The 14,913-nt window shown below is 55.1% G+C and overlaps 1 protein-coding gene across 1 annotated transcript; it reads left to right on the plus strand.

Moving 5' to 3' along the window:
* The first annotated feature begins 8,200 nt into the window (after positions 1-8,200).
* LOC139826675 (uncharacterized) lies at positions 8,201-14,682 on the plus strand. Its single transcript, XM_071803069.1, has 10 exons — positions 8,201-8,360; positions 9,031-9,092; positions 9,592-9,748; positions 10,611-10,867; positions 11,272-11,357; positions 11,831-11,898; positions 12,340-12,457; positions 13,194-13,314; positions 13,861-14,022; positions 14,345-14,682. Exons 1-10 carry the CDS (start codon positions 8,297-8,299, stop codon positions 14,654-14,656), a joined length of 1,407 nt encoding a protein of 468 aa, XP_071659170.1. The 5' UTR covers positions 8,201-8,296; the 3' UTR covers positions 14,657-14,682.
* The last annotated feature ends 231 nt before the right edge of the window (positions 14,683-14,913 follow it).

Below are 14,913 nucleotides of genomic sequence, written 5' to 3' on the forward strand. Positions count from 1 at the left end.
CGCGGTTAGCAGCTTTATAAAAGCTTGGAGAAGACTTTCCCCTCCAGGGCTGGTGACTCCAGCACTGCCCTGGGCAGCCTGTTCCAATGCCCCACAGCCCTTTGGGGAAGAAATTGTTCCAAGATCCAACCTCAGCCTCCCCTGGGGCAACTTGAGGCCGTTTCCTCTGCTCCTGGCGCTTGTTCCTGGGGAGCAGAGCCCGACCCCCCTGGCGCCAAGCTCCTTTCAGGCAGTTCAGAGATCAGAAGGTCTCCCCTCAGCTCCTGTTCTCCAGCTGAACCCCCCAGGTCCCTCAGCTGCTCCCATCACACTTGTGCTCCAAGTCTTGAATATTTGATATGTATTTAGCTGAAAAGAGTTCTGAATACTCTGTAGAATATACAGCTTTTATACACTGATGTCTGTGGACACAGAAAAAAAAAGAATTACCAGTGCTGAAGAGTTTCTCACCTAAGGTATATTTTTAAGGATGCAGGGGATGCAAAGGGGACAGTTGCTCACTTGGGGAAGTCCAATGAAATGTTAAGAACAGATCTAATTTCTTAGTCCTTCTTGGTAGGATATGAACTGTGGGCTTGTTGTGAATTCAAGGAAATCTGCGCATCTTTTTTTGTAGTTTTTCTGTGGTGAGTTTTTTCTTTGAAGTCTCTCCGTGCTGTCTGTCATAATGACATACATTATTAATACTGTTATTTTTTTTATCCACTTCACATCTGACCAAACCATTCAAGCAATTGTTAAATTTAACAGAGTTACTAGATTTTTCACTCTGTAGTCAAACCCATGACATTTATTAACTGGGTTTTTTTAGTTATTTACTGTCCAGATTTTAACAGAAGGAGAGCTGCAGGTATCGGACAAAGAACGGCACACGCAGCTGGAGTAGATGTTTAGAGACATCGCGACCATTGTCGCTGACAAATGCGTGAATCCCAAAACAAAGAGGCCGTACACAGTGATCGTCATAGAAAGAGCCGTGAAGGACATTCACTACTCCGTCAAACCAAACAAGAGCACGAAGCAGCAGGTCTGTTTTCTTGCAAAATCGGTTTCAGGTCAGAGGTGGTGGCTTCAAGTGTAATTTCTCTGTTTGCAGCCACAGAGGGATCAGCAAAGCCCTGGGGGCTGAATTCTGCAGAGTGATTCTTCATCCAGCCGGTGGTTGAATGCTGGATGCAAACAGCTGCTGAAACTCGTGCAGTTTGTTTTCTAACAATTCAGGGAAGGGAGAAAGAAAGAAAGAAACTAATTAAAGCAGCAACAGTGATACGCCTGGAACAGAAAGAAAAGTTTTGTCCTTTAGTTTGATTGAGGTAATAGATTGGGCCTTGCATCTGAGCCACATGTTGGTTTGCAGTATAAGTGCTATTTAAGATTTCAGACGGGTTTTTTAAGTGTTGGAGGGATCACGAATAACAAGAACTCTGCCTTTCCTTGTTAATCTACCAAAGCAGCGTTCGAGCAAACTCCCTGCAGCGCTGACAAAAGTGTCAGAAGCTGATGCGAAGGATTTGAGGTTTTGGTCTGTGTGATGGTTTTCAAGCAGGTGTGTAAATGCTCTTTGTTTTTAACACCTTTGTAGGCACTGGAAGTGATCAGACAGTTAAAGGAGACCATGCAAATCAAACGTGCTCACATGAGGCTGCGATTTATTCTTCCAGCAAGGGAGGGGAAGAAACTGAAAGAGAAGCTCAAGGTGCTGATTAAAGTGATTGAGAATGAAGATTTCCACCAACAGTTAGAAATTGTAAGCGATAAAGCCTGGCAACTGTGTGGGAGTGTTATTTTTCTCTGCTAAAGTGGCTGAAGCATTTCAAAGGGTTTCCCCAGCTGTGCTTGGCAGAGAGCTAAAGCCAGATGCCTTTCTCTGATGTCTGCATCACCCAAGACACTTCACTTTTGGTTTTCCACCAAGCTGAGTGGTGCAGTCGATGCACTGGAGGGAAGGGGTGACATCCAGAGGGACCTGGACAGGCTGGGGGGTCCATGTGAATCTTGTGAAATTCATCCAGGCCAAGTGCGAGGTCCTGCACCTGGGTCAGGGCAATACCCAGTACCAGCACAGACTGGGGGAGGGAGGGAGGGTCAGACGGATGGGCAGCAACCCTGTGGAGAAGGGCTGGTGGGTAACAAAAGGGCCATAAGCTGGCAGTGTGCTCTTGCAGCCCAGAAAGCCAAGTGTGTCCTGGGCCACATCACCAGCAGGTGGAGGGAGGGGATGCTTCCCCCTCTGCTCTGCTCTCCTGGGGCCCCCCAGAGAACTGAGTCCAGCTCTGGGGTCCCCAGCGCAAGACAGACATGGACCCCAGGGGGTCTGTCCCTCTGTCACCAGTGCTGCCTCAGGCCCTCCAGCATTTTAGAACGATGCTAAAACCCAACCTGTGGCTGGCAATGCCAACCCAGGCGATGTGATGGTGAGTTTTGACCCACACTTATATTAACCCTCCTAAAACCAACATGGAAATGGCAGATGTTTGTGCCTCCTTGTGTGGAAGCAGCTCTGGCTGCCTCCTCCCACATCCCACCCTTGCAGCTCCAGGACAGACCCCACACTGGTGGCCCTGCCTGCATCTCCCGTCCCAGAACAGCCAAAGGAGCTGCTTGTTTTGGCCTCCAGCTGGCTGATTTAGCCTGGTTCCCTTTCTCCATGAGTGATAAAACCCGGTGCTGAGGCTCCGGTGTCAGTCCCAGCCTGTGCCTATCCTTCGTTGTGTGTCATTTCATGTGATTTTGATCACATCCTTGAAAACAAAAACAAACCTCCAACGCACTCAACCTCAGCCCTCCCAGGGCAGAGATATTTCCGCGTGGTGAACGCTCCCGTGCAAATTCTCCCGTGTCCTATTTTAGGTTTCTCACCGGCAGCGGCTGCAGACAACTGCGCTGGAGCTCCTGTCAAGCCTTTGGCAGTGGTTGTTGTGGAAGGAATAAGGGTCTCTCAGGGCAGAAGAGGAAATCTCTCCTTTCCTTCCCTGGGCTGTGTCACCCCCCCCCACCTGCCACCTAATGAAACCCCAATGGCATCAGCCCTTTCCCTCCCCTGCATTTTTTAATTTATTCCTTACATTATTAATTTTCCTATATTGGAGGGCACCGTGCAACCTTTCTTTTTCCAGTGTTTGGGAATGTGTGTGCTCCCCTGCGCACTGGTGGCGTCACCATCATTGGAGGGGTTGGACAGATGCAGAGATGAGGTTCTCAGGGACATGGGTTAGTGCTAGGGGTGGGTTATGGTTGGATTCCATGATCTTGAGGGTCTCTTCCAGCCAAAATAATTCAATGATTTTATGACCTCCATCATGGGGACGCCCCGACATGGGCTCTACTGCCCCATGGCCCCCATGGGGTGGGGACAGTGCCCTACTGTGCCCCATGCAGCTCCCCTGCCCAGTGCAGGCAGGCTGTCCCAGGCAGGGCTGTCCTGTGTGGCTCAGGGGTCACTTTGGCAGAGGGATGCTCCTGACCCTGCTGCTGCCTTCCTGGTTGGTTGTATTTTGGTGTTTTCTTACTCTAGAAACCCAGGCATTGCCTCTGGTGTCTTCCCACTCGCTCCTGTACCTTTTTGCCACTTGTCACATCCATTTCCACGGGCGCCTCTCCCGGGCCAGGCTAAGACAGCGGCAGTCAGTCCGATTGCACCCAGTGTTGTCTCCCGGGCAGGAGCTCGCTGGTGGGGTGACGTCTTCTCCTCGCCTCGCAGACATGGTGAGGAGTTGGGATGCGGTGTCTGAACACATTCAGGGAATGCTCATGATAAAGCAGTTGGCCTTTATCTTCTGCTCACAACTTAACAGTTTCAGGAGACCTGAAATTCCTGTGTTGCTGCGTGTCGTTGCTCTTCCCCTCCTTTCAAGGCAGCTAAAGCATCTCAGTGTTCCCTTGCATCTGGCAAACAGGCCACAGACCGGATTCTCCAAAAACTGAGATGGAAAAATGGAGTCCAGCTTTGTCAGAGAGAAGTCTTCAACACGTTTTGTGGCTTCTCTGTTGGCCAGAGTGCAAAGACCAGACCAAGAGCCTGAAACAACTGGCACCAGGGGAGGTTTTAGGTGGGATATAGGGGACAATTTCTTCCTGAAAAGGGCTGTCGGGCATTGGAACAGGCTGCCCATGGCAGTGGTGGAGTCACCATCCCTGTATGTCCCTTGGGACAGCCGTGTCATAGAATCACAGACTCATTTTGGTTGGGAAAGACCCTCAAGATCATTGAGTCCAACCGTTAACCCAGCCCTGGCACTAACCCACGTCCCTGAGAACCTCATCTCCGTCTGTCCAACCCTCCAGGGATGGTGACCCCACCACTGCCCTGGGCAGCCTGTTCCAATGCCTGACAGCCGTTTGGGGAAGAAATTGTTCCCCAGATCCAACCTCAACTTCCCCCGGCGCAACTTGAGGCCATTTCTGTTTGTCTTATCGCTTGTTACGCTTAGGGTGGTGAGAGCCTGGCCCAGGTTGGCCAGAGAGGTGGTGGATGCCCCGTCCCTGGAGACATCCCAGGCCAGGCTGGACGGGGCTCTGAGCAACCTGAGCTGGTGACAATGTCCCTACTCAGGGCAGGGGGTGTGGTGGGTTGCAACTTGGGCAGCTTTTGCAACGGATTTGTGGTGTCTCTGCACCCCTGTGCAGTTGTATGGATGTGACTGTGCTTGGCTGCAGGATGCTGGAGGAGGAGCTGAGGGCAAAACTGCAGTCCGAAGAGGCCCGGCGAGACCGGTCGCGAGCCCAGCTGCTGAAGAACGAGGAGCTTCTCCTTGAATTTGAAAACAGAATCGACCGCCTCCTCTTCCATCTGCACGGCATCACCGTGCCTGGCCAGGTATTCACCCAGCGCTGGGTGGCGCAGTGACGCAGCGCGGTGACACTTGGCGCAGCCACCGTCACCCCAGGTGGCTCATTTTGCCCACCAAGGTGGTTCTCTCCGTCTCCAGGATGACTCTCTCCTGTCCCGGGGGGTGGAGGAGAAGCTCCAGTACCTGGGCCAGAAGCTGCAGTACCTGGCACAGCGGGCGGCCCACCTGCCCCCTGAGTGCAAGATCCTGGATAAGAGCAACGAGATACGTGGGATGTCCATCCCTGCTGGGGTCTTCGGGGACCCGCAGCAGGCTCCTCCTGATGGCCCGTCCCAAGTGTCCCCCAGGGGGACATCAAGGGCACCTCTTGGGTTGTAACACCCACCTCCCCTTCAGCAATTAACCCAGGGTGTCTTTCACAGATTTTTGTGAAGGCCAGGGATTTTCTGGAGAAAAAAATGTCGAGTGATCCTCAGAACGTGGTGGTTTCCTTTGAGGAGAGAGACAGCAGCGATGACGGTAGGAGAGCTTAGCGGGGACGTGTCCCACGGCGACTGTCCCTGCCCCTGCCTGTTGGGATTTGTGACCATCCTCGCCTGTCTCTCCCTGTCCCAGCAGAGCCCAGCCCATGAGTTCTCTCCAGACCTTGGGGCTGTCTCCAAGGCTTTGAGCATGGGTGGTGCTTTTAGGTGGGGATGTGGGAGCATGAAGGCAGCTGGCGGGGTGGTGAGCATCGAACCACAGAAGGAACAAGAAAAGATGCTGTGGGGCAAGGAGGGAGAGCCTTGTCTTCGAAATCACCTGGTTGTGAAGAACAACCAGTGCTGGGGTCTGTCTGTGGCCTCTTCCTATTGGATGCTCTTGGAGGAGCCACTGAGTTTCTGAGCTTGCCACCTGTTTTGAATGAAGCTGGAGCTGCGTCCAGCACCGCGTGGCTCCAGACCTTTCTGGGAAGCCCCAGCAGCTGGGGATGGGCCACAGCAGCGGCACTGCCAGGCCCTGCAGGTCAGCCTGGGATGCTGGGCAGGAAGAGCCAGGGCTTGGCAGGAAAGCTCCCTGTGATGTCACCAGCCCTCCAAAGCGTGCTGGCTCTCCCTGGTGACATGGGCACAGCAGAAGTGGCCCTGCAGACCCTCCCCGGCCCGTTTCTCTCTGTTCCCTCCTCCAGAATCCTCTAAATCTGATGACGAAGATGACGAGCACGTCCCCACCCGGGAAGACATCAAGAGGGAGGGGCAGCTGCTGATCCAAAGCAAGAAGACAGCCAGCGTGTCACGGAATGCACCCCGAGATTAGTTTAAGGGACAAGAGGGTCCAAAACAACTTTTATTAAACCGGTGAGAAACAGGGTTTTAGCCCTCCAAAAGTGACTTAAATATAGGTTCGGGTATCAGTTGAGGAAAATTATGAAGGGGCAGCAACTAGTACAACAGGAGGTCCACAGTGTGCATGCACGTGGCTTCACCCAAAACAATGCCGGAACCGCCCCTGAGGCCCAGAGGAGTACACGCTTGCCTGAACACGGTGCGGGATTATTCTTAAAGGGATATAGGTACTCGTAGTGAGTACGGAAAGTGTACGCTCGCGATTCCGCGAGGGTAAATTTATAATACACTCGCAATCCTGCGAGGGTTAATTTACTTACACGTGCAAATGTGCACGGAATACTACACGTGCTTATATGGAAGCACGGGAGGAAAATACACTCGCGATTATGCGAGGAAATAATTTTATACGTGTGCAAATGTGCACAGAAGGTTACTCGTGCATATGTGCACGGAAAGTATAAATACACTCGCGATTATGCGAGCAAATAATTTTATACATGCTTATATTAAGCACGGGAAGTTACAGGTGCAAATGTGCACGGAAAGTATAAATATACTCGCAATCCTGCGAGCCGTTTTACTCACACCCGTGGCGGCAAGGCAAGCGGAGTCTCCATCCCGGGGAGGAGGGCTCTCGGCGGCAGCATCTCGCCCGTGCTCCGAGAGACCCGCGACAATGGGCGGAGTCTCGACGAGAGTCCCGTTTTTTATAGGCTGATCAGACCTGACTCTAGGCATTCTAGAAGCTTCTCTGCACCCCCACACCGGTTGTGGGGTGCCCCTGAAGCCTCCAAACATCCCCCACACTGGCCGCGGGCACCCAGCGGCTCACTGGCGCCTCGGCACTCCCATCTCCTAATGACCCTGAGCCCTTCTCTCTGTCACCCTCTTCCCGAATGTTCTGCAGGGTATGCTAAATTAGGCTTTTAGACATATCTGTGGAACAGGTTTTTTTCTACAAAGACTACATACAGGTTGCATTGTTTAATGGCAGCATGTACTAATATTATATGCTCAGGTTTCACAGCCACTGATAACATATCCATTTAGGCCAGTTTGATTAACAAATATATCGTTAAGTCTATTACAGTCTCTAACCCCAGGAAAAATACACCCACGTGTTTAGTGAGAAATTATATTACGGATATACGCTTGCCTGAATCTGGCAAGGAATTATTCAAGAAAATCCACGGGTTTATAATGAGGAAAACACCCGCCCAAGCGGCGAGGAATTATTTAATACACTCGCTGATCTGGTGAGGAAATAGCTCAGTTCTACCTAGTAAGTTATCGCTCACCCCAGCGAGGCGACGAGGCTGACCCAATCCCGGGAGGCTACTTTAGGTGGCGATCCTGCCTAAGGGGAGGCTTCAGGCAGACAGACCCGCAGCTCCGAGAAGACCACAAACGGCCATTCAACGGGACCCCGTTTATATCCGTGTCAGATCTGACTGTGGGCGGTCTAGAAGCTTCACGTCTTCTCTGCACGCCCCTACTGTGGCAGGGCAGCCGCGCTCCCCGCTGCAGACACGTTGGGTGAGAGAGGCAGGAAGAAGCGGGGAAGGGTAGAAGAAAGCCCATCGGCGCTTGCAGCCCGGTGTCCCCATGTGGGGACATGGCAGGGGCGGCCTGGGGAAACCCCTCCCGCTCGGGAGACAGTGGGGTGGGGGCAGCTCCCAGAAACCCCTGCCCACTGCAGAGCCCCTGGCAGGGCCTGGGGGGCAGGTGTGTGCAGCCCCTCTGTGACACGGTCCGAGGTCACAGTGGGACAGCCAGACGTCACAGTGGTGACAGTCCCCCTTTCCCTGTCGTGACCAGCATCTGCCCCACTCACCCCGGTGAGGCCGAGTCGACTCCAAGTGCTGAGAGCTGCTCTCGCCACCGCTCTGCTCTGGAGTAGCTGCTCTGCAGTGAGGAGGAGAAGGCGGAGAGAGGGAGCACGACAGCACCAAGGAGTGTGAAAGGTGGAGAAGGAGAAGGAGGAGGAGGAGGAGAAGGAGAAGGAGAAGGAGGAGGAGGAGGAGAAGGAGAAGGAGGAGGAGGAGGAGAAGAGAAAAAGAAGGAGGAGGAGGAGGAGGAGAAGGAGGAGGAGGAGAAGGAGGAGGACAAGGAGAAGCAGTAAAGCCATTGTCCAGCCACTTGCTGCAGTTGTTGACTTGAAGCAGCAGTGGAACTAAGATGGCAAGACAGCTCTTCTTGCAGCCTCACCTGAGCCCAACTATTGAGAAGCTCGAGCGTTATGGTAAGGCCTTCAGGCCCAATTTCACATGTGTGTCTGGGTCAAGGACATCTCTGAAATCAGGATGGAAACCCAAGGACTGTGGGGGGTGGTTGCTCAGGAGTGGTGACTGCAAGGAGGGACCTGCTTGACCATCCCAAAGGGCTGAGGGGCTGATGTGGCAGCCAGGGCTCCTGGTTCCCTTCCTGACGTGGCCCCTGCCTTCCTGGGGCAGCCCAGGCAGAAACCCCTGACCCCAAAGGGCTGCCCTTGCCTGGCGCTGGGCATTGCCCACGCTGAGCTCATGTCTGAATGGAAGAGCTGAAGGTGCTCGTGGGCCACGTGGGCTCTGTGTGTTCAGAGATGTGACCCGGCAAAACTGGCCCCTGCTGGGGAGACACCAGGGCCTGCCCTGAGCCTCCGAGAGCCGCGTGGAGCACAGCCCCGTGCCCCCGCGGGCATGGCAAAGCACTGCCGGCTTCCCGTGGGAGTGGGTCACACCCTGGAGAGCTGCACCTGCAAGGAAAGGAGCCCCTTGGAGGCAGCATGAGGTGTCCTTTGGTTCTTGCCGGGCTGGAGAGAGACCACCTGAAATGCCTGAGTGAAAGATGCATCGCTCCTTGGACAGGAGTGGGCCGAATGGTCTTGAGCTTGCTGCCTCAGAGCATGACAGGTCTTTCCCTTGTTTTTCCAGAGTTCGCTAAGATTTGGGCCAGCACATCGTATCACCTCAGCCTGCAGCTGGCTCTCCACCAGGTGGGCCTTACCTCCTTCTCCCCTCACACCCTGATGAACGCTGATCAAGTCCTGACAGCCCTTTGCCATGGGGTGCAGCTGTTCTTCCCCTGCGTTGAAAGCGGGAGCAACGCCCCAGCACGACACTGCAATGCACACAGTGACATGGACACCTTCTCTGTCCATTCAGATGTACAAGAAGGTCCCCCCGTCAGAGTTGCATGTGAAAACCTGGAAGCCTGGGACACATCTGGATTTATTCCAAGCGTGGGAACCCCCTGCCTTCTATCTGATTGAGCCAGAGGGTGTTTGTCAGCTTTCCCTCACCTATTTGGTTCTTCGTAGCTGAAGGGGGGTGAGAGGGAAAAGCGCAGCCCCTGTTTGTGTTCTCCCAAGGAGCCCATCTTGCTCCTTTGTGCCTCAGGCCAGGGCAGGGCACTAAACGCCATCAGCCTCCTCTGACAAGTCACCCGTCTGCCCCTCCAAGACTTCTTCCCATCCGCCATCTCCTCTGTTCCAGGCTGTCCGCATTCCCGGAATCGGGACTTTTGCGGTTGTCAGAAAGCGAGTAGCCCTCAGCGAGCAGGATCTGGTGATCGTGGAGAGACCCGTGTTTCGACCTGAAAAGGCTGTTGTGCAGGACCATGAGCTCCGCTATGGTTGCAAAGACTTCCCTGGTAAGCAGCGTGAAAGCGGCGCTGGCCCTTGAGCAGGGTGGGGAGGGGTGCTCTGCTCCCCAGAGGTGACTGAGGGGAGTACCAGCCACCCACCGCGGTCCTGCCAAGAGCTTCACTCGACAAAACCAGCCGGCTGTGAAAGGACCCTGCCTAGCTGTTTGTTTTAAAGAATCACCAGAGGACAATACAGCTAAGAGCGCACTCTCTTTGTCCTGCTTCAACAACAGGTTCCCTCACAGCTTCCTTGGTGTGGTGTCTTCTGGTTCCGTGATGCTTCAACTCTTGCTCCCCCTTTCCGCTGCACTAGACCTCCTCCAGGCAAATGCCGGGGCTCTTCCCAGCTCCCTCAGCCTCCTTGCACGGGGGAAAAGCAGGGGAAACCCAGGGGGGTAAGATGGTTCCTTCCAAAAGCCAGTGACGGCGACACCTGCGCCTTCTAGTCACTACTGCCTTTGGGGCAGCTGTTGTGGGACCCTGGGGAGCACCCAGAGCTTGGGGCTGTGTTTGGGGTGCGTTTCTCTCTAAAGACAAAGACAGCACCGAGTGTGGGCTGGCACCCTCCAGCTTGCCCTGGGACCTGGTGCCTATCTCCCCACTTTGTCCCGCAGTCACTCTTCTTCCCACCAAGTGCCTAAGACTCTTTGTTTCCCTTTCTGTATCAGAGAAACCACAGCTGTCTGCTCCGCACCTCACTGTCCACTTTAAGAGGAAAGGACAAGCCGAGCGTCTCCTCAGAGGCGCTGGCCCAGCCAGACAGCCCAGTACCAAAGTGTTGCCCGAGGGCCTGGAGGCTGCAGACCTTTGATTGTAGCCTGCCCAGCAGGTCTGCAAGCTCATGTGTTCCTCTTCTCTTGTCTTTCAGGCCATCAAGATTTCGAACAACTGCCGTATGCTGAGATAGCCTCAGAGAACGCTGTCTCTGAGGGCACCGTGCAGCTCTACATGGAAAGGACCACGCACCTTTTCCATGCCTGCCTAGAGAACAGGAAGAACGTTGCCATCATCTGGAGGGACGTGGGCATGCTGATTGCCGAGGGAAAAGAGATAAAAAAGAGATTTTACTTACACTTTTTGGAAAGGCTGAATGGCACTGGCAAGATGCTGCAAGCTCTTCTCGAGGTAGGATTTTCACTTTCCCAGCCCCACTCCTGCTGCTTCTGAAATGCTTTCTGGGGGCTGCTTTCCCCTGGCCGACCATGCCTTGTTCAGTCACCTGGGCTCCTGGAGCTCTAGAGCACAGCAGGCTCTCTGCAGAGCACCTCCCTGGCGTGCAATGGCCTGGCTTTGCAAGAGCCACCCCCAGAGGAGCTGCACTTTGCGAGAAAAGGCCGGCGTTGATGGCGCGGAGCGCTGCGTGCCCCACTCTGGGGGCCGGGAGCAGAGGCACAGGCAGAGCAAGGCTTGCTGAGCCCAGAGCCCTTGGGCGGCTCTGGCTCTTTGCTGGCGCTGGGCTGAGGCGGAGCGAGCAGCCGGCCCTTCCCAGTGTCCGCTCCTCCCGTCATCCGTCTCTGTCCTCGTTGCAGATGCCGGAGATGAGGGACTCAGTCATCTCACGCCATGACACCGCTGCTTCCCAGACCTCCTCTGGACGTGTTATCGTCCTGCCATGGTATGTTTGACTTCACTTGGAGGAACGTGGGACAGTGGCACGGCTTATGCATCTGTCCTACTGTGGAGCTAGAGACGCATTTAGGCAACATTTCCCACTACGTTTCTCCTGCTCCTTTTCTTTCCTCTGTGGGAGAGACTGCTCTTAGGTCCGGAAACGTTAATCTGCAAGGCTCTACAAGGAACTTGGAGGGCAAGATCAGAATTCGAAAGGGTGTTAGAAAATCAGAGCACTAGATAATATTCTGCTCTCCATGTGCACTGTGAGCAGGATCATTTCCCCAGAAGCAGCAAGGGGGTTTTGTGGGAGGACGGCCATTCTCACGGGAAGGATGGAAAAAAGTGGGCACAGGCTGACGGGGTCTCACCTAGCCCTCCCGGCACTGGAGTTTCTACTGCAGCCCTCCGGGTTGGGCTGCCTTGGGAAACAATGTGGTGTCCTTTCTTCAGCCTGGTACCTTCTTGCTCTTCCAGGTACCAACTTGAGACCGTGCCGAAAATGCCAGCGCTGATAGACCTGAAAGGATGTGTGAAGGGAAAAGGTGATGGCCTGTGGTGTGAACCTGCCCCAGCAGCAAATCTGTGTGCACGGGACCAATGCAGAAACCCCAGAGCCGGATTCCCTTGAGATAAATGATTCCCCTCCCCAGAATGGCTCCTGGACAGCACGAGTATCTCCCATGGAACCCCCCGTTTCAGCACACGGATGAGAGAAAGCCATGCAAACAGTCTTCCCCAGGGAATAACGGTGCACTGTAGGCATGGGGCATTGGATGTTAAAACAGTGTCAGAAAAGGCCTAAGACCTCCCAGGAAACATGGCTTTCCCCCAAAGGGATGAAAAGGACCACCTTCCCCAGTGTTACCACAGCCCTGAGCAGACCCGCACGTCACTCTCCTTGGAACTGGCACACAAGTGGCACCCGGTTCCCAGAACAACACCGAGATGCTGTTCTGAAGAACCGTCTCCTTTCCCGTTTCTAGAGGATGCTGCCGAGAAGCGCCTCCTCCGTCGAGCAAGGCTTCCTCCAAATCGGTTACCTGCCCTGACTGTGAAGCCGGAGCAGGGTCAGAAAGCTGAGGGGAGTGAGCCTCGCGCCAGGTGAGACACTCGCATAAATGGGTGAGCGTGACCCCCTGCTCCGGGCTCTGTGGGAGCGAGACGTTTCTCCTGGAAACACCCCAAGTGCGCTTTTCCCATGTCCCACTAACTCATGGTTTCTTGGTCATGGCAGTGTCTTGTAGCTTCTTGGCAGACTCTGCTGGCACCACTATTTCTTTCTTCCCTTCCGATGTGCAGATCTCTTGAGTAACCAAGTGCAAAGGTTGATTCCAGGAGCAGAAGGTCATTTTGGCTTTCCCTTCAGGTTGAAATGAGCCTGGCCTTTCTGTTTGCTGAGAACAGAGTTCTGCAGTTAGTTACTGCAGAGGATTGCCCTGAGCAACCAGGAGCCTCTTCTACGCTGACGCCTGTCTTACGCAGAGCCCAGTGGCAGGATGGCCCTTCTCGTGGGGTCGTGTCCTCCTCCCTTTGACACTGTGTCCCCAGCGCCCAACCTGCCCGTACAGGGCATAGCGCTATCTCCGGGCACAGGACCCTGTTCCTCTGGTTGCTCCAGCAAGAGAGGGCCGAGACCTGGGCATCCTGGGTTGCAGGGGGGGCTGTTGGGCCCATCCGAGGCTGACAGCTTGGGGTCTTCTCTGTGTCTGGGGACTTGATCACAAGGATGCGAGCAGAGCACGTTCTGCTGCAGAAGCAGGTGCGCCACCTGGAAGCACAGGATGCAGAACCAGCTCCTCCTGCGCTCCTGCCAACACGCCCTGTTGTGTCTTTGCAGGCAGCTACCGGTCATCCAGAGGAGCTGCTTGAAGGAAAAGGAGGAGAAAGGAAAGCTACCGCCTCTGGTTGCACCCAGAGAAGTGGACTTCATAGCCAGAGCCATTGAGAGGAGAGAAAAGGTACCCGACACCGGATGCTGCAGGAGCACATCGTACTGGACTGTAGAGCAGCGTTGCTCCACACGTGCCAGTGCTCACAAGATTCTTCACTGGGTGTTCACGGGACCACTGACCAGTTGCTTTGGTGTTTGCTTGAAGGGAGGCGGGTCACTGTCAGTTGAGAATACACTTGTCACTTCCAGTAGCCTGGAAACACCCCCAGAGCCCTCACTTGAGGCCGTTTCTGTCGGCCAGGTGACTGCAGGGCTTGTCTGGGCTCGCCAGCTGCCGGCTGGTTTGTAGCCCAGTGGTGGCTTATCTCCCTGGTCATTCCAGACGGGCTCCTCGGTGGAGCCTGCGGGAACCTGGGAGCAAACCAGCGTGGACAGCAAGGCAGAAGAGAAGGGAGGGGGGGAGGGAGGGAGGGAGGGAGGGAGGGAGGCAGGAAGGAAGGAAGGAAGGAAGGAAGGAAGGAAGGAAGGAAGGAAGGAAGGAAGGAAGGAAAACAGCTCAGCCGTGGCAGGGAAGGCTAATGCTGCCTGCTATTGCATTTTGTTTGTCCCCCAGAATAAATGGGAGAAGAAGGAGGAGCAGCTTCCACCGTATATCCAGAAATACCTGGAAGAACAGGAAGAGAAGGAAACAGAGCTGGCAGAGGCCGAGGCAGAAGAGGAGATGCCCAATGTGGAAGGAAATGGAGAAAAGCCAAAGGAGATGCAGAGGAGCCAGGTACTTGGGATTCCTGCAGAAAAAGAGCACTTTCTCCCGTGGGGCGGCTGAGACTGCAAAGTACCCTGGTACCCAAGCCGTCATAGCAGCCTTGCTGCAGCAGAACCGGGCGGGTGATGCTGCCCTTCCTGAGCAAGAAGGGGGACACAGAGTTGCAGTGAAACCCTGGTGACACTCAGAGGTCACCCCAGGGCCTGCTGAGCTCCTTCTCCCGGCTCTCCCCGTCCCGTGTGGTCCATTCAGAAGTGTTCTGGGGTCTGCGTGCTGGGAAGCAGCACCCTCCGGGTGCAGGGCTGTTGTATGAGAGTCTCCTCCTGTGCAGGAATCCAGCTCCCCCGAGTGCTCCTCAGACAGCTCCTCGAGCAGCGTGGAGTCAGACGAGTCCAGCTGTGACCTGCTGGAGATGAACATGGAGGGCTGGGAAGAGGCCGGAGAAGAGCCCCCCAGCGTCCCTGAGGACAACAGCGTCCCCCAGAAGCGGTACGAGATCTACTCCACGTCGGCCAGTGCCAGGAGACCGTCTCAGGCGCTGAGGCTCGCGAGAGACACGTCCAGCAAGAGCCTCCTCCGGCGTGACGAGCGCCAGTGCCGGCCAGCCAGGCTGCTGACACCAGCTCTCCCTTCTGTTCAGTAAAGCCCCACCTGCAAACCGCTGGGTCTGACACTGTGGGTGTTTCCTTGGCGGCTGTGGAAGCTGCGCTGGGCAGTGGCGCAGGGAAAGGCCACTGCAGGGAAGAGGGCTGGAGCCTCAGCCTCAGCCCTGCTCCAAGGGCAGCCCTCCCCAAGGCTCTGCTGTACCGGCTCGGCTGCGGCCCTGCTCTTTGTGCCCCTGCACCCCGCGTCCCTGGCACGGAGCCTGCCGCAGCTGCACATCCCGGACAGGAGCGGGAG

This window comes from Patagioenas fasciata (genome assembly GCF_037038585.1).
Source record: "Patagioenas fasciata isolate bPatFas1 chromosome 19 unlocalized genomic scaffold, bPatFas1.hap1 SUPER_19_unloc_2, whole genome shotgun sequence".
In the NCBI taxonomy this organism is placed as follows: Eukaryota; Metazoa; Chordata; class Aves; order Columbiformes; family Columbidae; genus Patagioenas; species Patagioenas fasciata.